The sequence below is a fragment of the Agelaius tricolor genome, unplaced genomic scaffold (assembly GCF_023055355.1).
Source record: "Agelaius tricolor isolate 1412-34295 unplaced genomic scaffold, bAgeTri1.0.p SCAF_12, whole genome shotgun sequence".
Lineage (NCBI taxonomy): Eukaryota > Metazoa > Chordata > Aves > Passeriformes > Icteridae > Agelaius > Agelaius tricolor.
This window is the reverse complement of record NW_027269272.1, coordinates 6,602,239-6,624,052: the sequence shown is the minus strand read 5'-3', so window position 1 is coordinate 6,624,052 and position 21,814 is coordinate 6,602,239. Positions and strand designations below refer to the sequence as shown.

Below are 21,814 nucleotides of genomic sequence, written 5' to 3'. Positions count from 1 at the left end.
ACAGGGATGCATCCAGTCCTGTTGCCTCTAATATGCCTTGCACAGCTCCCTCCCCTGCGAGCACCTTTGAAATCCTGCCCTGCTCCAATTCGCTTCTCATCCGTGAGAAGAAAAGCAGAGAAAAAAAAACCCTGAGAAAGGTAAAACCACATTGAATTTTACTTCCCTCCATGAATAAACCATGGCAGGCTGGCTCTGACTTTAATTTACATGCGTCCCAAGGCGGATCTAAGCCTATTCCTCCTGAGGTGGAGGGCTGGTTTAATTAAGCAGCTGCATCATGTGGAGCAGGGAGAGATGGAGCCCGTGCCTGCAGGATGCCAGCCCCGATGCTGGGAAGCTCATGTTTATCTCATGAGTTTATCTCATGAGTTTCTGCCTAGACAGTGCTGAAAGAAGGGAACACAATAGGGCAGGTGCTGTTTGTGATTCAGATGGCCCCAAGGCAGGAGCATCTCTGGGGGATCCAAAATTTGGTGTGTTCGGCTACAAAATGGTGAAGTTGGCACCAGAATGAGGTTTTGGGACAAGGATCTGGCTGGGACAGGGCTCTGCTGGACTGTCCTGTCTGTGGTATTTTCAAGGTCCCCTGTGGCAGGAAGGAAATGATGAATCTGACTCCATGTTCTTAGAAGGCTAATTTATTACTTTATGATATTATATTATATTAAAGAATGCTATAAACTATACTAAAGAATAGAGAAAGAATACTCACAGAAGCCTTAACAAGATACCAATGAAAAACCTGTGACTGCTTCCAGAGTCCTGACACAGCTTGGCACTGATTGGTCATTAAGTTAAAACAATTCACATGTTGGATAAACAATGTCCAAACACATTCCAAAGCAGCAAAACACAGGAGAAGCAAATCAGATAAATATTGTTTTCATTTTCCTCTGAGGCTTCTCAGCTTCCCAGCAGAAGAAATCCTGGCAAAGGGATTTTTCAGAAAATATGGCAGTGACATCCTGTCCCCATGTGCTGTGGTGTCTGGCGTGGCTTGGGGTCCTGTGCTGAGCTCCCTCCTTGGGAGCAGGAGGATACTTCAGGGCTGGAATGCTTGGACTTCCCTGTTCCTCCACCTGGGTTGCACTCTGCTCCCTACACTGAGGCCTGGATGCTGGGATTTGGTGGCTGATGGGGTGTTTAAGGGGCTGAGGCTCTTTTCTTGGCATAGGCAGGACGCAGGTACCCTCCCAGCTCTCCTGGCTAGGCATTGCTCCCAGTATGGAAAGCTCTCAGGATGAATTTGTGGGTGCTTGGTGGTGGGTGGCATGGCAGAGCACCCCTGGCACTGCTGGCTGCCTGCTAGGCTCCCTGTGCCAGGCTGAGATGTTCCTGGAGAAACACTTGGCTTAATAGAAAAGGCAATCAGATCATTAAAAAGCAGGGATGGGGGCAAAATCCTCACAAAACAACCTGCCAGCCCCCTCCCCAGCAGAGAGGCAGGAGGGAAGGGATGACAGGAGAGCTCCATGCAGGGATGCAATTAAACCTCTGGCACCAGGGATGTGTGCAGGGAGGATAACGAGGGAGATGAAAGCAGGGTGGGAAAGCAGCGCCCTTGTCACCCTTTGAAGGTGGGAGATGACAGCCCCTGCCTGTAGGTGACAACCTGCCCAATTCTGCTGCTTTTCCCCCCAGCCTGCTGCCTGTGTCATCATCATCATGATATCAAAGCACTGAAGCCCTAATGCCTGTAGTGGGTGGCAGCTCGGGGGGCCTGTGTGTCCCCCCAGGAACACGGTGTCAGCAGTGCCCCTGGCACTGCCCTGGGGGCAAGCAGGAGCCCTGGGAAGCTGTGCCAAGTGCCTGCCCCTGCAGTCACAGCATCCTCTCAGTGACACTTTGCTGTAGCACACAATTTCGTGTGGGTGTTTATTTGCCTGGATGGTGTCTCTCAGCTGACAGTGTCTGGGAGGGTGTCCCAGCTGCCACCTTGGCCACTCAGGGTGACAGCAGGATGGCAAGGAGAGCATTTTAAAGCACCCATCTCTGGGGCTAACCAGTTTGAAGGCTAAAAAACTGGGGTTTTTTTCCTTATTTTATTTTTTAATGTATTTAAAGATAGATTCTGTGTCAATGGTGTCTACAAAATGCACAAGGGGTTTCTAGCAAGCATCTCCTCCTTTTTTTGGGGGGGGGTTTCATAAAAAAATTATGAGCCTCGTGCACCAGGTGTTGGGTTGAGATGCTAGTATTTTTTCTTAAAGATAAATTATTGTTTGCAGAAAGTGGGGCCTTGAATCTCTTTCTGGCAGGCTGTAAATGCAATGAGCCACAGTTTTTCCTTTTTTCCTAACCTGTTCTGTCCTCAAACCCTGCTGCCCATCTCCCAGGGGTGCTGCTAGTGCTTCCACAGGTCTTTTTGGAGCAAAGCTGGATCATCCAGGCTCTTTAGTGCCTTTGCACCTGACAGTGCTCTCCACACCTCCAGCTTGCTTGAGGGCATCATCTTGTGCAGCATTGCTGCTTCTAACATGGCTTTACATGGCTTTTCATCACCTGCTGTGCCAGAGTGCCACAGGTGTGCTTAAAGACACTGGGATTGCCCTGGAAAAGCACTGGACCCCAAAGGGAACCCAAAAGAAGTGTGGATTTTGGGATACCTGGAAAATGGGGTTAGCTCTGCCACAGCAGGGACAGAAGGGCATGGGATGGATGAGGCACTGCTGACTTGGTTTGCTGGGTGCTGGTGAGGGTTGGGGCAGGTCAGGGCTCTCTGAATCGCTGCTGAATCTCTAATTCCTTGGAGAAGCTCCTTTTTTAAAATCTGAGAAGGAAAAATGCCACTCTGCCTCCCCTGGGAGCTTTAGAGCAAGTTAATGCAGAGGCAATGTCTCGTTTCTTTCTTCCTTTCTTCTTTTTTTCCCTCTTTTGACTTAAGCTTCCCTGAGAGAGTAATTAAAAAGTGCAAGTTCCAGGTGCTAACTGAGAGGATTTAGTTTGAGAGGGAAACGCTTGGATACCCCCATGCTGGAATATCCCCACACTTGCACCCTTTCCACAGAGGCTGTGATGGTGGCTTGCCTCGGGCAGGAGCAGGGATGGATGAGCCAGAGATCCTGCTTATCTCTGGCTCTTTTTAGGACTCCTGGCACCTGGAATACAATGATGCAAGATACAGGAGAGTGTTGAGCAGTGAAAAGCCCTCAGAGTGCTGCTGTGTGTCATGAGTGCTTCCATAATCCATCCTGCTGCTGGGCACTGCCCAGGCTCCCCAGGGAATGGGCACAGCCCCAAGGCTGCCAGAGCTCCAGGAGCTTTTGGACAATGCTCTCAGGGGTGCACAGGGTGGGATTGTTCTGGTGTTTTTGCAGGGCCAGGAGCTGGATTGATGATCCTTGGGGATCCCTTCCAACTCAGGATATTTGTGGTTCTGTGATTCCATGGTTTTGGCATTCCCAGATTCCCTGGTTTTGTGATTCCATGATTCTCAGATTCTGAGGTTCTATGATTCCCAGATTCTGTTATTCTCAGATTCTGAGGTTCTGTGGTTCCTGGAGCTGCAGAGGGAGGTGGCAGTGGGGACACAGCTTTGTGGTGCCTTCACTGGGTGTTTCCTTGTATAAGAGATGTGGCACATCCCTCTTCTAAGCCTTTGAGGGGGTATAGGAGAGGTTCAGCTCTGGCTGGGAGTTCCCAGTTGTATCCATCCCTGTGGCCATGTCCTTACAATCACCCTTTGGATGTGACAGTGACCTGCAGCTATTTTTCCCCCCAAACTTCCACTGATGACATTTCACTGCAAGAAGCCTGAGTTTCACCAGCCCCTCAAGGATGTTCTCTGCCACCCCCAGACATATCAGCCCTGGAAAAGGAGTCCTGCTGGCAAACTGACACCTGGGATGTGCCCATTCCTGGTGTGCAGGCAGGATGATGGATCCGTGGGCAGCTTTGGGTTGTGGGGGGGGTTAAGTGCTGAGCATCCTCCCTGCTGAGCAGCACGGAGGAGTTCTGTGCCTCAGCATTTACAAACACACCCCTGGTGCCTAAATGTGAGGAAATGGATAGTTAAGCACATCATTAATCTTATCCAGCCCCCATAATCAACAATCAATTAATTTTCCTCTGGGCTGAAGAGATGCAGGTTGTGCCATAGCCTGGGCACTGGCAGAAAAAGCCTGTTCCCACAGGGAAAGCTGAGGCAGAGCCTCATCCTGCATTTGTGTGACACCCTGTCATGGATGCAGACCTTGCCAGCTCTGGGAAGCTCTTGGAGCAGCCCTTAAATTAGGGCAAATGTTGCACTGGCCATTAGTGGGGTGATTTATTGCTCCCTCCTGGGCTCGAGTGCTCCATCTGAGCCTTGCTCTTGGACTGTAAGTTTGCCATGTGAAGGATTATGTATCCCACCATGGCATTGCAGGGCCCTGGGGGTTGGTGCTGTGTTTTTGGTATGAGGTTCATGGTTCAGCTCCCCCAGAAAGAGAGGACACAGGGGCGGCAGCCAGAGGGGAGTGCTGCACCCACGGCGTATTTGGGAGGGAGGAGAAGGCATCCACCTCCCTGAAACTGTGGGAGGCTTTAGGCAAGCACAGTGTAATTACAGGAGAGAAAAGCTAATTGGTAATAATAGCAATTAAGAGCTACGTGCCTGCAGATTATAGGAATTTGTGGATAAGTGAAGTGATAAGGGAAACCTGTGGACACTGGGGTGCAGGGTGCCATGTTCAGGTGTTTTGACAAAGCATCACTTGGATTAATTGTAATTAAACATTAACAAACCTCTTCAGCCAACCCACCAACATGCCCTCAAGCTTTAAACTGAGCCTTGTTCATAGCACTGCAATCCTGTCATCATCCTCCTTCCCTCCTCCATCCTCTTCCTTTAAAACTCGGGTGGCTGTTCCCTGGTTCCACTGCCCTCCCCTTCCTGCTCCTCCAGAGAATTTGGCCTGTTTCAGGTGTGTTCTGACACATGCTCCAGCTTCAGAGCCCACAGGTACCCCTTTGCCTGTCTCATGGATGCTCCCCCTTCCTGTGGGAGCATGAGGCTGCTGGGACATGGTGGGGAAGGAGAGGTGAGGAGCTGGAGATGCCCTCAAAGCTTTGGTGTCCACTTGTGGTTTTGTCTCCTGCTCTGTGTGTCTGTGTAACTCTGTGCCTCCTTGTGCTGTTATGGGAATAGGGCTCTGTGTGTCTATTGGGGAGGGGTCTGCATCCCTCTGCCTTCTGCTGTGGAGCATCCTGAAGGTCCCCTCAGACCCTCTGGACTGCATGGTGGCCCTGTGTGTCACACTGCCCACTGCATGAGGTGGTGGGTTATGGCCCTGAGTGCTTCCTCAAGATGCCACATGCGTGGGGTGGCTGTGGTGGGATGTGGAGGACTCAGCAGTCCTCCTGTGATGGGGAAGAGGAAGGGCAGTGGGAGATGGTGGCTGGCTCCTCTAGAATGTCACATTCCCACCCAGCTGTCAGGGCCACTGGAAAGAGACAGGCCATTGCAGCCAGTTGTGTGCCTCAGGCTGGGGGAAGGAATCTTCTGAATAATAAAATTGTAAAATATTGTTTTGATTTATTCTTTTCTATCATCTGTTAATATCTGGGAAGGCTGTGTGAGCAGGAGGCCTTCATGAGTTTTGAATGACAGGTTAAAGGGCTCCAATAAAGATTAGATGGTCCACTATCTCCCAAGGAAATTGCATCAAAGTGGTTACTCCTGCTTGCTCCTATTAATTTCCTCTTCATGGCTGCTAGGAGATGCCTCATATCCTGATGCAGCAGACAGGGGCTAAGAGGCACTTTCCATTATCTCAATCATCGCCGTGTTTATGAGACACGCCGGGTGTTTCTCTGCAGAGCTGTGCCCTCGGGGATGGCACCACCCTGCTGTGAGGCCAGGAACAGTCTCTCCTGGGCTGGATGGAAGTCTGATCCCTTGGGTACATGTGCCAAAATACAGATATTCCCTTCTGCAGCCTTTGGTTCCGTCAGATTTTGTTGGATGTCAGGGATGGATGAGCATCATTCATCAGTGCCCATTGCTGAGGATGGGTGGGGTGGGGTGGAGATGAGGGACCCCATCCCTGTCACTCCATCCTCGCCCTCTCTCCACAGAGCAGCGAGATGGTTGATTAATGAAACCTCCCCTGTGGCTGATTAAACCCTCACTGTAACTGGAACATCTTCTCTGTTATGAATTAGATGCCGTTTCCTGCTTGAATGAACTCAGAGGCTGGGAAGCTCCAGCCTCAGGCTGCGAGGGATGAACAGGATGTGGACCCATAACACACTGTCATGGGTGTCACACCGACTTTTTAATTAAATATTTAAATTTTGCATGAAAAAAGAGCTGTGGGTCCTGAGCCAGGCTGTTGGGGGTGGTGGAAATGGACTGATAGGAGAAGAGGAGCACTGATGGGTGCTCCCTATGGGTGCTTCTGGGGGCAGGGGTCCCACAGCCCCCTGCGATATCCCTGCCTGGATACAAGCAGTAGGGAGCAAAGCAGCTATTGCAGCCCCCCTGCTCTGCTTGGCTGAAGATTGGTGCCATGTGGTGCTAGTGGCTTCAGGAATAATCCACAGCCAACATGGAAAATTCTGGCCATCCTAGATTGATGGGTAGGTTCTGCCCCATTTACAAGTGTGAAGCTTTTCTGTGTCTCCTCTCCTTCCTTTCCACCCCATTCCAAGGACAGGACCTGCTTTCCCCTTTGTCCAGGAACAGCTCAGGACCCAGCTGCTGTGCTCTCTCTTGCAGCCTGCCCCGCAGGGACGTTCAAGGCCAGCCAGGGCGCGGGGCTGTGCGTGCCGTGCCCCCCGAACAGCCGCTCCAGCGCCGAGGCCTCGCCGCTCTGCGCCTGCCGCAACGGCTACTACCGGGCAGACTTCGACCCGCCCGCCGCCGCCTGCACCAGTGAGTATGGGCTGGGGCTGGGGGCTCCCCTGTGACAGCCGGAATGAGGCATGTGGGACTCCAGGGCTCTCCAAAATGCAGTTTATTCCATCCAAGAGGTTACAGCAGCCCAGGGTGGTGGGTGACAGAGCCTGTGCCCACAGCTGTCAGCTCCAGCTGCAGGCAGGCCTGGAGACCCTTTGGTTTTGGTTACAATGCATTTTATACTTTTCTTTGCTTAGCATCTTCATACAGTAGAACCAATCTATACCTTAACTATTATCTATAGCCTATCATAACTATTATAACTACCAAATTCATGTTGCTATTCTCCAATCACTAAAAGTTAGTACATTACAGTTTAAGCTAGAAGTTGTTTTTCAGTTTTCTTGCAGTGGAAAATTTTGAGATCTTTTTTCTACTTGCAACTTTGCTGACTTGTTTGCCTGTGCTGTCTTTCTGCTTGGTAAAAACATCTTGTTTGGGGTGGGTTTATCCTTTGCTCTAAGTCATAAAAACCCCTTCTAACTAACAGATCCTTTGCCTCCTTGGTTAGCCAGTAAGACTGGCTCAGCAATTCTTTTCTTCTATATCAAAACTTGGTTCCACCTCTATTCCTTCATCAGACTCTACATTTAAAAATCTTTCTGCTAAGCATACATATCTGTGAGACTTTCTTGTCAAACTTCCATCCTTCCCAACACTCCCCTCCCTCCTGGGGCAGCAGCAGGGATCAAGTCTCAATCCATGCAGAGTTTGTTGTATTTTCTCCCCCCTGTCCCACTGTGGATGGGAGGAAGAGCGCAGCTGGGTGGGCAAGGTGGAGGGATGGGGTGGCTCCACATCCCGCTTTACTGGCAGGCTCTGGGATTCATACATCAGCCAGGCAGCGGTGGTGATGGCAGGGAGATAGTCCCCAAGATAAATGAGGATTTAAAGTTATCTGCTCTGGCTGTCTTGTTCATAGTCTTGCAGATGGAGTATTTTTTAATAGGGGAAAGGCTGCATTAAGCATTGGTATTCAGCGATGCGTCGCTGCTCGGCTGCCTGCCCGAGCTGCCTGGCACGGCAGCAGTGTCCTCCAGCCTGTCTTTTGGTGGGAAAAGAGCCCAGGAGAGAGGAAAGAGCTGCTGTGCTCTTCAGCCTGCTGGAAACTCAGGCCTCAATCCCCTCCAGATACACTCCAGGCATGTCATGGAGCTTTAGCACACGGATGCTCCAGAACCTCCATACTGGGAAGTGCCCAGAGCACACATCAAGGAAACAGGGAAAGGATTTGTGTGTTTTGCTGGATCACCTGAGCTCTCATACAGGTATTCAGCAGGTTGCACAACTACAGATAATCTACAGATCTTTATTATGCCTCATTACATAACTGATTTATAACAGTGCTGTGCTATAGGAATATAGGAAAAAAGTCTCTTTGCTGATTTTTATTTCTTCTCGTAAGTGCTTGATTTTGTAGTGCTCCAATCTGAGGTGCCATCTGTTCACCCACAAAGTTTCTCTGTGTCAGAGGAGTACATAACATTGTGGAGCTGCTGGCTGTGCCCTGGAATGGAACCCTTCCAAGGGTGATCCCTGCAGTTCCTGGGCCCCTGCAGGGGAGGGAAGGGGCTGCAATTAAAGTGGGAGGAATATGGGGAGGCAGCAGTTTGCTGGGAAGGGGAACAAATACAGGGTTTTTTTCCTTTTTCTTGAAAAGATATTAACTGCTTAAGGTGTGGAGGGAGGATTTGGATTAAGGCTGGTGAGACAGGTTGCAGATTTTTGGGGGTAACTCACTCATATTGATCCCGTTGAGCCTCTGTGAGTCCTGCAGTCTTTTCCCTTGGGGAATCAAGGTCCTTCTCTGTGCTCTGTCCCTCCTGTGGCCCCTACAACCCTCCTGTAATGCTCTTTGACATTGGCAGCCCGGCAATACTGTGGTGCCTCAGGTACAGGAAAACCCTTTCCAACGAGAATGCTGGCTGCTCCATGACAGACACTTTTACTCCTAAAGAGGAAAAAGGTTAAAGGGAATGGAATATTATTATCTTAATTTGTTTTTAAGGCTGTCATTTCTCTGGGAATTTCAGCAAAATCTTTCATCCGCATTATCCACGGCAGCAGCTTAGAGCAGCTCCCAGAGTGTCTCCATGCAGAATGACCTCTCCATCCCACCAGCCACGTCACCATGGTGCTGATGAATCTGTCCCTGTCCAGCCCATCCCTGGCCACTCAACAGGGCTGATTTATCCTCAGCCCTAACGATGTTCCCTGGCACACACACACACACACAAGGAGGGCTCCCGTGGAATGGGTTTCCCCAAGACAGAGTGTGCTTCTCTCTCTTAACCCTTCCTTGCAGGTCAAGTCCTCCATCATTTTTATTGCTCCCTGTATCATGGCAAAGTCCTTTTTCTTTCTTGGAGGTGCAGCCCCCAGCCCAGCCAGCATCAGGAATTCCTTGCTTCTCTTATTTAATATAACCAAACAGCTGAGTTTCGTGGTTTTGGCTGTGGAGCCATCCTGGCTGACCCCAAATCCTTCCCTGGGTCTGTGCAGTTGTGTGTTTGTACCTCAGTGCTGCTCTCCTGGCTTCTTCCTGAAGGGACTGCAGCCCCGATCCGTCAGCGCTTGCAATTGGAGCTGCATTCAATTCCCATCCTCTGGAGCATTTGCAATGGCTCCTGGCAGCTTTGATCAATGCAATTTTCATCTCTTGTCCAACATGGGAGCTGCTTGCAAACTATGGAGTGGTGCTGGCTTTCCTCCATGCTGGGACATTCCCAGGTTTCCAACTTGAGATATTGAACCCTTAATAACCACTTTCCATTTTTGACTCTCTCTTCTCCTGCTGCTTCTCTGGTTCTCCATGGTGCTGGCTAAGTGATTTTTCTCTTGCTGGGATAATCTGCTCGAGGTGCTTCTCCATGTGAGCACTGCAGTTATCTCAGCATCTCCTGGTGGGATTAAAATGGGTCCAACTTCATGGATGGATCTGCGTGCATTCCACATGGAGTTTTTTTGGAGGCTTAAGAGGGTTTGTTGCATGGGAGTTTGTTGCCATCATATTTTCTGAAAAATCCCTTTGCCAGGATTTCTTCTCCTGGGAAGCTGAGAAGCCTCAGAGAAAAATGAAAACAATATTTATCTGATTTGCTTCTCCTGTGTTTTGCTGCTTTGGAATGTGTTTGGACATTGTTTATCATTTAACAGGTGGTTGTTTGATTGGTTTCATGTGAATTGTTTTGACTTATTGACCAATCAGGGTCCAGCTGTGTTGGGCCTCTGGAGAGAGTCACGAGTTTTTCATTAGTATCTTGTTAAGCCTTCTGTGAGTATCCTTTCTCTATTCTTTAGTATAGTTTTAGTATAGCATTCTTTAATATAATATAATATCATAAAATAATAAATTAGCCTTCTAAGAACATGGAGTCAGATTCATCTTTCCTCCCCATGATAGAGGACCCCAAATATACCACAGGAGTTGTCGTCTCCATCTGGGAAACTTGTTTGCAGTGCAGGTGGTTGGTGCTTCCAATGTGGGAAGTTGATCCTGAGCTAAGCCAAGCTGTGGACACCAAATCCCTCCTGTGGGAGGAGCAGAGCCCTGGGGTGTCCTTCCCTGTGCTGGAGCCTCCATGGGAGGCCAAGGACCTGTCTCAGTGCCTCTCCTTCCCCACAGGTGTCCCATCCGGCCCCCGCAACGTCATCTCCATCGTCAACGAGACGTCCATCATCCTGGAGTGGCACCCGCCGCGGGAGACGGGCGGCCGGGACGACGTCACCTACAACATCGTGTGCAAGAAGTGCCGCTCGGACCGGCGCGCCTGCTCCCGCTGCGACGACAACGTGGACTTCGTGCCCCGCCAGCTGGGGCTCACCGACACCCGCGTCTTCATCAGCAACCTCTGGGCTCACACCCCCTACACCTTCGAGATCCAGGCTGTCAATGGCGTGTCCAGCAAGAGCCCCTTCCCTCAGCAGCACGTCTCCGTCAACATCACCACCAACCAGGCTGGTGAGTCCCGGTGGTGCCGGGGAGTTTGGCTGTCCTGGTGCTGGCTGCCAGCTCTGTGTCCAAAAGGAAAAGCTCCCAGCATGTGACGGTCTGTGATGGCTGTGGTGCCCCCGGCCCTGAGTGGGGAGAAAGGCCAGGAGAAGAGGGAGGAAGAGGAATGGGGATAGGGAAGGGATGCCTGTGCCCTGGGCAGGGTAGGAGGGTTATCTGATACCTGCTTCTATCCCCCTCTAGATTGCTTGGGGATGAAATGGCATCACTGTTTTTCCAGTTGGGAGAAGGGAGATGGGGTGAATCCAGCCTTGAAACACTGTCTGACTGTGTTACAGCACAGAGGGAGCAGCATCCTGGGGCTGAGTCCAGGCTCTGTCTCCTCTGGCACATCCCTCTCCCATCATTTTCCTCTTGTCTTCTTTTCCAGGCTCCCTTTCCTCTCCCCAGTCAGGCATCAGGAGCTGAATGAGCAGCTCTGGGTCAAACAGGGATGCTGAGGGAGTGGGTGTGCAGATGACAAGGGAGCAACTGGTCCTGGGCTGCTATGAGGATCAGAGGGGATGGAAACCCAAGTGCTCTGGCTTTAAAAAGGGAATGGGAATTCCTGCTTTGTGCCAGGGCAGGCAGCCTTTGCCATCCTGCTCCCTCTGGATAGCACAATGGAGAAACCTGGTGTAAATATTTCAGTGTAAATATTTCAGTGTTAACCAGTGTAAATATTTCAGTCTCCTGGCTCCAGGGAATACAAATCTACACTTGTGCCTGGCTGGCATCGCTGTCTGCTGAACCACGTGCAGCCAAACCTGCCTCTTGTTTCCAGGCTTTTTTTTTTCCTGAGGTGGATTTTGGGGTGTTTCTTAGCTCTTCTCCCATCATGGAGAGCTGGGAACAGCCAGGTCACCCTCATCTGTCTGTCTGTACCCTAGTGGTCCCTGTTTGTCTTGCAAAGGCTGATTGCAAACATGAAAACACTGGGCTGTGGGGTAACCTGATGGAAATTCACCAGGGATATCCAGGGCATTGGTGCTCTCCCTCTAAAATCTCTGGCTTTGCAGAGGGTTTTTCCAACCATTTCCCCAGCCCCATCCAAACTAATGGGAGTTAATAAAACAGCAGTCAATCTGAGTGGTTAATTTCAGCCCATGAGCAAATTCCTGGAGCAGATGTGGAGAGATTAAAAAAATAATATAGGATTAAGTATTCTGGGTAAACAAAGGCAGTGCTGAACTACCCACATCTTCCACTGGAACCATGAGAAGCTGGGCTCCTGCCACCCCCTGATTCCCTCCATGGCATGATCCCATGCCCCAGGCAGGTTGTGCTGGGTTCAGGTATTCCTTGGATTCACAGAGGGGAAGAATTTTCCCTGCCCAGCACTGTAGGGATGGTGAGGGGGAGGAGGAGGGCAGAGATGGCTGGACTGGGAGCTGACTCTGTGGACAGGACATGCCAGTGCCCCTTTGACTGTGGACAGACTTGGATACTTTTCTTCTGAAAGGATTAAGTGCAGGATTAGGGCTGTACTGGCTGGCTCTGCCCCTTATGAGTATAGCTTGGAGGGCACAAAGCATTTGGAAAGGGTCTCCTGACTGGTTTGGTGGCTCAGTGTCTCTAATGGTTGAAGGACAGTGTTGCTGTTTTACTGGGAGAAGCACATTTGGGTGCTGAGGATGAGCATCCCTTGAGAGCCCCTAAGAGCAGCCCCAGCAGCTTCTCTGGAGCCAAAGCTGGGCTGGGGTGTCCCTGCCCTGGTTCCCTGTCACTGTCCTCAGGGTGGGCAGATTTTTGCTCCCACATCCTATTTCTGAGAGTGTGCAGGGTGGCAGTTGTGGCACAGCTGCCTGGGTGCTGAGTGCTGGCTCCCCAGAGAGGCTGTTAGAGCAAAAGATGTCACACAGAGCTGGACCCTGTCACCAAACCTTGGTTTGCCCCACTGGGGAGAGCTTTGCTGTGTCACTCCCACCATGGGAGACATCCTTGGAGCAAGCAGTCCCACGGAGAAGGAACACCAAGGATTTCCAAGCCCCTAATTAAAAGGAGCAGTTGGTTTAAATAGCAGAATTCCCTCAGTGACTTGCTGCTCTGCTTCCATGTAAAGCTGCTGAGATGCAGTCTTCCCACTGCTAATGAGTGAGCTGGTCCCATGGGGAAGCCAGCCACAGGCATGGGAGATTTGGGATGCCGTGGGGATTTCCCCCCTCTCAAGGCCATTTTCCTACCCCTCTCCATTAATTTTCCCTCTCTCCCTGCTTCCTTGGCAGCCCCCTCCACCGTGCCCATCATGCACCAGGTGAGTGCCACCATGAGGAGCATCACTCTGTCCTGGCCCCAGCCTGAGCAGCCCAACGGGATCATCCTGGACTACGAGATCCGCTACTACGAGAAGCTGAGCCGCATCTGCACGCCCGACGTGGGCAGCACCGTGGGCTCCAGGCCGGCCCCGGTGAGCCTGGGGGAGCCCTGCTCTGGGGCTGGGCTGGGGCATGGGGGCAGGGGCAGCAGCAATGAATGGGCTCTGAGACAGGCTCTGCTGGGAATAATGGGCAGGTAGGACAGGCAGCAGGTTGCCTGAGCTGCCTGCAGAAGGTGGGAGTGAGTTGTGATTGCAGATGCTAAATCACAGAGCAGCTTGAGTTGGAAAGGACCTTAAAGCTCAGCTAGTTCCACCCCCCTGCCATAGGACACCTCTCCCTAGGTTGGGTTGCTCAGAGCCTGTCCAACCTGAGCCGTTCCTTCCCTGTGGCAGCATTTGTCCAGCACATCAGTGCCTGTGGCCACCTTGGCTCTGGTGTTTGCTAGGATGAGAAGGGACCTGAATGATGGGGATGGCATCAGAAGGAGGGGAGGGGGTTGGAGAGGACCAGGGAAGGTTATAGAGGTTGTCCCTGCCCTGGGTCACTGCCTGCCACTGGTCCTGTCCCTGGCAGCTGTCCTGTCCTGCAGGGGACACGCTTCCAAGCCCTGCGATGAACCGTGCCTGGCCCAAGCTGTTCCAGCTCTCCTGTGTCTCGCCAGCTCTAATGAATTCCTCTAAGTATGAATAATTAGATGATCTCACCAGCAGCCTCTTACCAGCAAAGCACTGGAGAATGTGGTAAAAAATGACATTGGAGACACATGAGGTTTCCAGCAAGGTTTAGGCCAAGGACCTGTGCCAGCAGAGCAGGACTGCAGGGACTGGGATGTCAGCAGAGAGTTGCTCTTGATCCTGCTTGAACAGGGTCTCATAGGGCACATTATGGAGTTTAGTGGAATCACAGAATGGTTTGGATTGGAAGAGACCTTAAAGATCGTTCAGTTCCAGCCCCCGTGCTGTGGGCAGGGACATGAGGTTTCCATAACTGTGGGATGTTTCTGAAATGCACAAGGACGTCAGTCATTTGAAGAGGAGGAATCTGTTGTTCATAAATTATTTTTGCTCTGGATGATCTTATTGTTCCCTCTGCTATTCCATGCTCCCTGCTCTGGTGGGACCAGGGGGCTGCCTGGGAGGTACATGCTGCAGGGGCCTCCCCAGTTCCTCGTGGGTCCTGTTTCATAAAAGTATAGAATGTCCTGGGTTGAAAGGACCTTGAAACTCATCTTGTTCCACCTCCTGACACAGGCAGGGACACCTTCCACTAGCCCAGGTTGCTCCAAGCCCCATCCAACCTGGCTTTGGACACTTCCAGGGATCCAGTGGCAGCCACAGCTGCTCTGGGCAGCCTGTGCCAGGGCCTCACTACCCTCACAGGGAGAATCTCTTCTGAATATCCAGCCTAAATGTACTCTCTGTCAGTGGGAAGCCATTCCCCCTTGTCCTGTCACTCCAGATCCCTATAAATAGTCCATCCCTATCCTTCTTGCAGCTCCCTTCAGGTACTGTAAGGCCACAATTAGGTCACCCCAAAGCCTTCTCCAAGGCTGAACAATCCCAATTCTCCCAGCCTTTCCCGTGGGATCCTCTGGGTCAGGGATACTTCTGAAGCAGAACCAGAGCCTCTCCCTTATCCCCCTGCAGCCAAACCCCATCCCTGCCCTCAGCAGGGACAGCTGGGTTGCCCTCCCGCTGTCCCTGTCCCACTGAGGGTGGCTCTCTCTCGGGTGCCCACAGGACCACAACGAGTACAACTCGTCCATGGCGCGCAGCCAGACGAACACGGCGCGGCTGGAGGGGCTGCGGCCCGGCATGGTCTACGTGGTGCAGGTGCGCGCCCGCACCGTGGCCGGCTACGGCAAGTACAGCGGCAAGATGTGCTTCCAGACCCTCACTGACGGTGAGTGCGGCCGCACGGCGGCGTGGGCTGCTCCAGCCTCGTGCTCTGGTGGGAGTGAAGGAGCTTGTGTGCACAAAGCTCTGTCCCAGTGGCATGGAGATGCTCCAGCCTCGTGCTCTGGTGGGATTGAAGGAGCTTGTGTGCACAAAGCTCTGTCCCAGCAATGTGGTGGTGTCTCCATGTGCTCTGGTGGGATTCAGGGAGCTTGTGTGCACAAAGCTCTGTCCCAGCAGCACGGCAGTGTCTCCACGTGCTCTGGTGGGACTGAAGGAGCCTGTGCACACAAAGCTCTGTCCCAGCAGGCAGCATGGCAGGAGCCGGGTGATTTATGGTGGTCTCTCGTGAACCGCCAGCGGGAGGAGGGATCCGCTCTCACTCTCCTGGCTCCAGGTTTTCCCCTGCTATTTATTTCTGTCTCTGCTGCCTTGAGCTGTGGGGACAGAAGCCCCTGGCACCAGCTGTGAGTCTGGCACGGTGTGGTGGGGTGGGAGGAGGGTTGTAGACCCTTGGAGGAAGGGTCTGGGATACTTGGAGTCCCTCTGAGCCATCAGGGCAAAGCTGGGGTGGTTAGACCCATCTGAAAGCTGATTTCCCATGCCAAAGGGGTGTGTTGGGCCAGCTCATGACCTTCATGGCTTCTTCTGGCCTCAGCCTTTCCCTGCACCACAAACACTGGCTTCCTTTAGAAACTGCTACTCATGGGAGTGTTTTCCATTAATCCCAGCTTCAGGACTTATCCAGAAGTTGGTGAATGAAGCAGGTCCTGTGTCATGGTTTGGAATGGGAGGAAATTTAGAGAAGTGAAATTAGTGAATTTAGGGAAATTTTAAAATGGGGGAAGTCTTAAATTAGTGAACCAAAACTGCTACATCCTCCTACCCCTGGGGCAGCTGAGAGCCTGTTCCCTGTTGCTGCTGGTGTGGTTCCTTCTCTGCTTAGGTGATATCCATGGCTCCCAGCCTCACTGCCTGTCTTCCTTAAATCTTTTCTTCTTTCCTAAAACGGGTCACCCCAAGCATGCATTCATGTCGAGTGCCAGCTAGGGTGGGAAGAGGAAAACCATGCTGGGTGACCAAAGGGAAGGAAATGGTAATAAACCCCCCTCCAATGCCTCAAATATTCAGGATTAGAGAAGCGAGAAGAAAAATCCTGCCTCAAATAAGCAATTAATTGAAATTTAATAAGAATGGATTGTGTAGCTTATTAAATAATAATTGATTGTTAGATGAGAATTTCTCAGGATTTAAGCAGCATGCAAGAGATAAATCTAGTTGCCAGTAATTAACTGCAGAGTAGAAAGTACAGATAAAAGGGTGCTAAATGCTTTCTTTTGGATGAGTTTTATTTTAACCCTTGCATGTGGCTTGTGGCACAACCTGGTAGACCTTGATGGGGCATTGGAGAGAGGTTTATTTCTGGAATGCTACAGAAGCCCCAGGAATGTGGGATCTGCTGGATACTGCCTGTTGAGAGCACCCACACCAGTGATGAGGCAGGGAAAAATGGGGGAGACACATGGAGGGTGCCTGTAGCTTTTTGGGGGTTCCCCCAGGCATGTCCAGTCCTCCTGGTGCCACCTTGGCTTTCACCCCAGCCTGCTGCTGAAGGATGCAGGGAGTGGCTGAGCAGACAAAGGAGGTTCCAAGGGATGCTTGGTGGGGAAAGGATGCTGTGGGTACCATGGCTTTGCAAATTTTGAGATATTAAAACCTACAGGGAGGCCTGTGGCAAGGGTTCCCAGGTTTTCCTGAGCCTCACTCCCAAAGTTCACCATTGTATGAGCTTTGATATCATTTGTGTGAACTCTCTGATGTCTGATCTGGGTGAAGTCTTGGCAGAGCATTCTCTGGCTGGCTTGGTTATTAATGGTGTTCTCCTCCTCTCCTACAACTTGTAGGTATTTTGTGTCTGTGAGACCCCATGTTAAAATTGGTCTAAGCGGCCAACAGGTTTAAATCATAGTCTCAAAAAGGTTTGGGTTGGAAGAGACCCTAAAGCTCATCTTGTTCCAGCCCCCTGCCATGTGCAGAGACACCTTCTGGTAGATCAGGTTGCTACATAAATGAATTTATTGAGGAAAGAGAAATGCCAAAGCCATGGACAAAGCCACCTTTGGCAAACTGGGCCCATGCACATTGGTCTGATGTTATTTCCAGAATCTTCTCTCCTCTGCCTTTAAGGGAAAGGAGTATGAGCCAAGCATACACCAGTGCAACATGGCACTGGTTCATCCCCTGCCTCAGCTGACCCCCCTGCCTGGATCCCCCTTGTCCCACCACCTTGGGAGCAGCACCCTTGGGATCAGAGGGGATCCCTTCCCCCTTCCCAAGGGCTGCTCTCACTCCATGAGGTGCCAGGGAGGACTGACCCTGTCCCTCTTCCCTCCCAGATGATTACAAGTCAGAGCTGAGAGAGCAGCTGCCCCTGATCGCGGGCTCTGCAGCAGCTGGGGTGGTCTTCATCGTCTCCCTGGTGGCCATTTCCATCGTCTGCAGCAGGTGGGTCCCTGTGGGATCAGTGTCCCTGGAAGGGGGAGGTGCTAAGGTGCAGATTAGGGGTGGGAGGGGTGGATGGGGGACCCATGTGGCCAGAGGCAGCAGCATGATGCCACTGCTCATGGGGTGCTGGTGGCAGGGCAGTGGTTTGGGCCACCAGCAGCTGCTGCTGCCTGAATCCTGCTGTTGTCTCCCCTGTTCTCCCAGGAAGCGTGCCTACAGCAAGGAGGCCGTGTACAGTGACAAACTGCAGCACTACAGCACTGGCAGAGGTGAGCAGGGAAAGTGGGAAAAGCAGATGGGAGACGCTCCCAAACCTGCACCTGGCATTGCCCCACTCCTCCCCTTCCAAGGGGGACCGTGGGGTCGTGGGAGCCCCATGGCAGATGGACAGGACCCAAGGGTGGGAGTGGAGATGTCCACATGTGTCTGTCAGGGTGTGGGGAGGGTGGGCTGCAGTGGTGCAGCACTGTGGGTGGAAGAGTAGCAGGAGGGATCTGGGGAATGATGATGGATTTGGGGTAGGTCAGGGGACAAGGGATGGGGAGACAGTGCTGTGAAGACCACCCAGAGGAGAAAAGAAGGTGAAAGGTGGTGTTTAGAGGGAAGGTGAGTCCTTGATCTCCTGCCATGGGCTCTGCCTGGGTCTGGATTGATGCTGAGCTGTTAGAGGGATTCTGGATTTTGGGAGCATGAGGTTGCTGGCATTGCTGCTGTCCTGGCTGTGTGGCTGATGCTTGCTCTCTTCCTTGCTCTGGAAAGGATGTGCAGCCAGTGACTGGGAATGTTTAACTGGCTTTGGGCTGCTGATTCCCTTGGCAAACAATTAGGAGAGCCTGAGCTTTTCCTAGGAGACCTGTGGCTGGTGGAGCTGTGCACAGAATTAATTCCTGATGTATTTGTGTGTAATGCCTGCTCTGGTGCCCCTCTAGCAGCCAGCACTGCAAATGAAAATAAAGCAGCAGCTTTGGGGGGCAGGATTTTCCTGGTGTCTGCTGATTCTATTCCCATCCCTGTGGGATGTAAATCCCATTTTTGCTCTCCTAGAGTTGCTTCCCAGGTTTGCTTTGCCAGGTTTGCAGTTTGCTTGTGGAAGAACCATCTTGGTCCTGGGTGCCTCCTTGGGGGAAAGAGGTGTGGGATGCAGGGATGGAGGAAGGATGGGTGGGAAGGCAGGGAACAGGTGAGCAGAGGGGAGGAATGGAGATGGAGCAATTGGCCTGGCTGAGAAGAACAGGAGGGCTGGAGAGAGCTAAAGAGGGAGTGGAGACAAGCAGGAGAGCCCAGCCAAGAGAGCAAAGCACACTGGATCTCTTTAGACCCTCTTGGCATCACACTGATCCCTCCCAACATGGTGGAAGCACTTTGGGGGGCCCTGAACCTCCTGGGAAACAATAAACTGTTTTCCAAACATCACTGGGTGATGACAGACCTGTGCTTTTCCTCCCTCTTTTCTTCACATTGCTGCACTGTGGGGTGCAGGGCAAGGTTAATTTGATACCTGATGGATAAACTCACATTAGGCTGCAGACTGACTGGTTTTTCACATTTTCCCCCTCTTTTGAAGCATTCCCTACTACGCATGCATCCCTAGCTGGCTCCAAGCACACCAAAATTCAGGATGCTCAACCTAGGTAGGGAAGCAATTGCAGCATGTGCCTGTCCTGTGTTTCTAAACCTGGGGGCTGTGATGACTGGTGTCAGAAATCCAGGGTGCCAGCAGTACTCTGTCAAGGTTAGTGAGCCTCTGGGCACTCTGACAGTGCAGAGCAAAACAGGTGGGAAATTTGTGGTGAGCAACTAATGGAGTAATGAGAGCATCCTCTGGAACAAATCACCATGTGTTCAGTGGCACAGCAATTACAGCCTCCCAGCACAGCTCTGCCATCCCTCCAGCAGCCCCCTGGGATCACCTGCTGCTGGCAGAGTGCTCCAAGTGGATTTTGGGGTGAGATGGGGTCTCTCAGGGTGTAATTTTTTGTGGTTTATCTTTTCCATTGTTTCACTGGGAGCTTTGAGATTGGGGGAAAGAGGAAAAAAACCACCCTGTTGAAGCACCAGAAGTTCAACAGGAAGGGTTTTTCTCTGTCCCCATGATATTTATTGCCAAGGAAGTGTGATGCCAGAAGGAATTGGCCACTGGAGTCAGGGTCATGGTGCAGAGCACTTCAACTTTTAAAGAGTGATAAAAAATTTGCCCTTGTCTGTGGTAGTGAAAAATGGCCTAATCCAGTTTTCAGGATTCTTGGGATGATTTTAAGAGCACAGAGCTCTTTGCAGGTGGGTTCACAATGGGTGCTTTTGGTGATGTGCTCCACTACCTGGAATTTCACCCAGCTTTTGCTGGTGTGGGAATGATGAGCTGGGGGCTGATATTGGCAGAGATGAGGAGTGGGTTTAGGTGCCCAATCTCTCATTTTGGATGGGATGAGGATGAGGGGGGAGCTCATCCTGGTGATTACTGAGCCTATGGACACATCAGAAGGTATTTGAAAACCAGCCTGTGTTGACAGGGAAGAGGAAACTTGGGCATTGTTTTCTCCTCTGTTCTTTCAATATTTTGATCAGTGAGCTAGTCTCCGTTACGATCCTGTAAATCCCTTTGTAATCCTGGCTGGAGCATCAGCTGCTCTTGTAAAAGAATTTATGGGGCAGTTAAAGTGTATGAGACAGAGCCATAAAGGGATTTATGAAGTGGGAGATGCACAGATGGCTTCATTGCAGCCTCCCCTGCCTCTGAGGTGCAGAACTTCTGCCCCAAAGGCCCCTCTTGGGGGTGAGGATGCTCCTGCCTGGTCCTTCCTGAGTCCTTGGTGCCCCACAGCTCTCCCCTGGTGGCTGTTTGGCACCAGCAGTGCCCACTGTGAGGCTTTCATGCTTCCTTCTGAATTATTTCACAGCTGGGAGCTGATTTAGATTCCTGGTGCAGAGCTGATGCTGTGGTCCATGCATCCATTTGTATGCCAGCTCTGCAGGGGCTCTGGGAAGCACTGGTGTGATGGGATCATGGCCTTGGAACAGTCCTGAGCAGTGTAACTGAGGGCTGTTTATCCCTATAAGGGTGAAGTACCTTGGGGAAGGGACCGGGCAGTGATGTCCCTCCTGGTCTCATCCAGAGATGACCTTGAGGGGCTACTGTGCCATCTACAGTCCCCTTTTTGGGTGAGAAATGGCACAGGAAGCTGACCTCCCCAGGGGACACCACAGCCCATTGCAGGTCCCTTTTGGGCGGCACCACAACCCAGGTGTGCAGCTGAGCCCTGTGTCCTCACTGTGCCCTTGGCAGCTCCGTAAGCCTCAGCCATCCAAATGTGACATCTGCAAACCCATTTGGGACATCTGGGGACCTGTTTTTGTTTTGTCCCCCTTGGGAAAGGGCAGGAGCCCACTTTGTGCATGTCCCTGCAGCGTGGCCAGGTCCTGTGAACACACATTGCCCGGGCTCAGGACTGCCCGCGTGTCCCGGCATCCGGCCAAGCTGTATTTCACAGATCCACACCAGTTGTTGGTCATAATTGCTGCACTCTGTCAATTTAGTAGCAGCCACAAAGCCATCAGAGGCCTTTTTGGGTAAATAAATATTTCTTCACTAACACGTGGAGCCTCGTAAAGCCTTCACTGTAAAGCCAGCATGCTGTAGTTCAGGCCTGTAACTGCTCCCATTGCCGTGGAGGAGAAGGAGGAAGGATAATGGGAGAGGAGTGGAGGGCAGAGTTGGGTGAATTGGTGGCCTGAAGGGGATGATAAGGGTCTGGGTAGGTGAGTACAGTGATAGTAGCCACTTAGTGGAGAGTGTGAGGACAGAAGGGTCTCCAGTTCTTGGCCATGGTACAACTGCTGTTGGTTTTCCAGGCTGCCCAGAGACCGTGGGGATCCACTCTACCTGGCATTGTTCAGGGTCAGGTTGGATGGGGCTTGGAGCAAAGTGGTTTAGTGGAAGGTGTCCCTGCTGATGAGGGATGGTATGGAATAAACCCAAACAATTCTATTAACTCTGTTTCTATAATTCTCTCCCTTTTGCTGTTGTTCCTGTCTTCCCTGTGACAAGGGTCTCCAGGGATGAAGATCTACATCGACCCCTTCACCTACGAGGACCCCAACGAAGCTGTCCGAGAGTTTGCCAAGGAGATTGATGTGTCCTTTGTGAAGATTGAAGAGGTCATTGGGGCAGGTGGGTCTCTGTGTCCTGCTGTCCATCTTTCCCTGCCCTCTCTGCTGCTCCTGT

General features: G+C 51.7%; 1 protein-coding gene across 1 annotated transcript in view; it reads left to right on the top strand.

Moving 5' to 3' along the window:
* EPHB1 (EPH receptor B1) overlaps nucleotides 1-21,814 on the top strand; it is a 79,648-nt gene that overhangs the window by 41,793 nt on the left and 16,041 nt on the right. Inside the window, exons 4-10 of the mRNA XM_071437328.1 lie at nucleotides 6,704-6,859; nucleotides 10,509-10,844; nucleotides 13,100-13,281; nucleotides 14,932-15,094; nucleotides 17,484-17,592; nucleotides 17,797-17,861; nucleotides 21,638-21,760. Coding sequence (XP_071293429.1) covers nucleotides 6,704-6,859; nucleotides 10,509-10,844; nucleotides 13,100-13,281; nucleotides 14,932-15,094; nucleotides 17,484-17,592; nucleotides 17,797-17,861; nucleotides 21,638-21,760 — 1,134 coding nt within the window. The remainder of the gene's footprint in view (nucleotides 1-6,703; nucleotides 6,860-10,508; nucleotides 10,845-13,099; nucleotides 13,282-14,931; nucleotides 15,095-17,483; nucleotides 17,593-17,796; nucleotides 17,862-21,637; nucleotides 21,761-21,814) is intronic.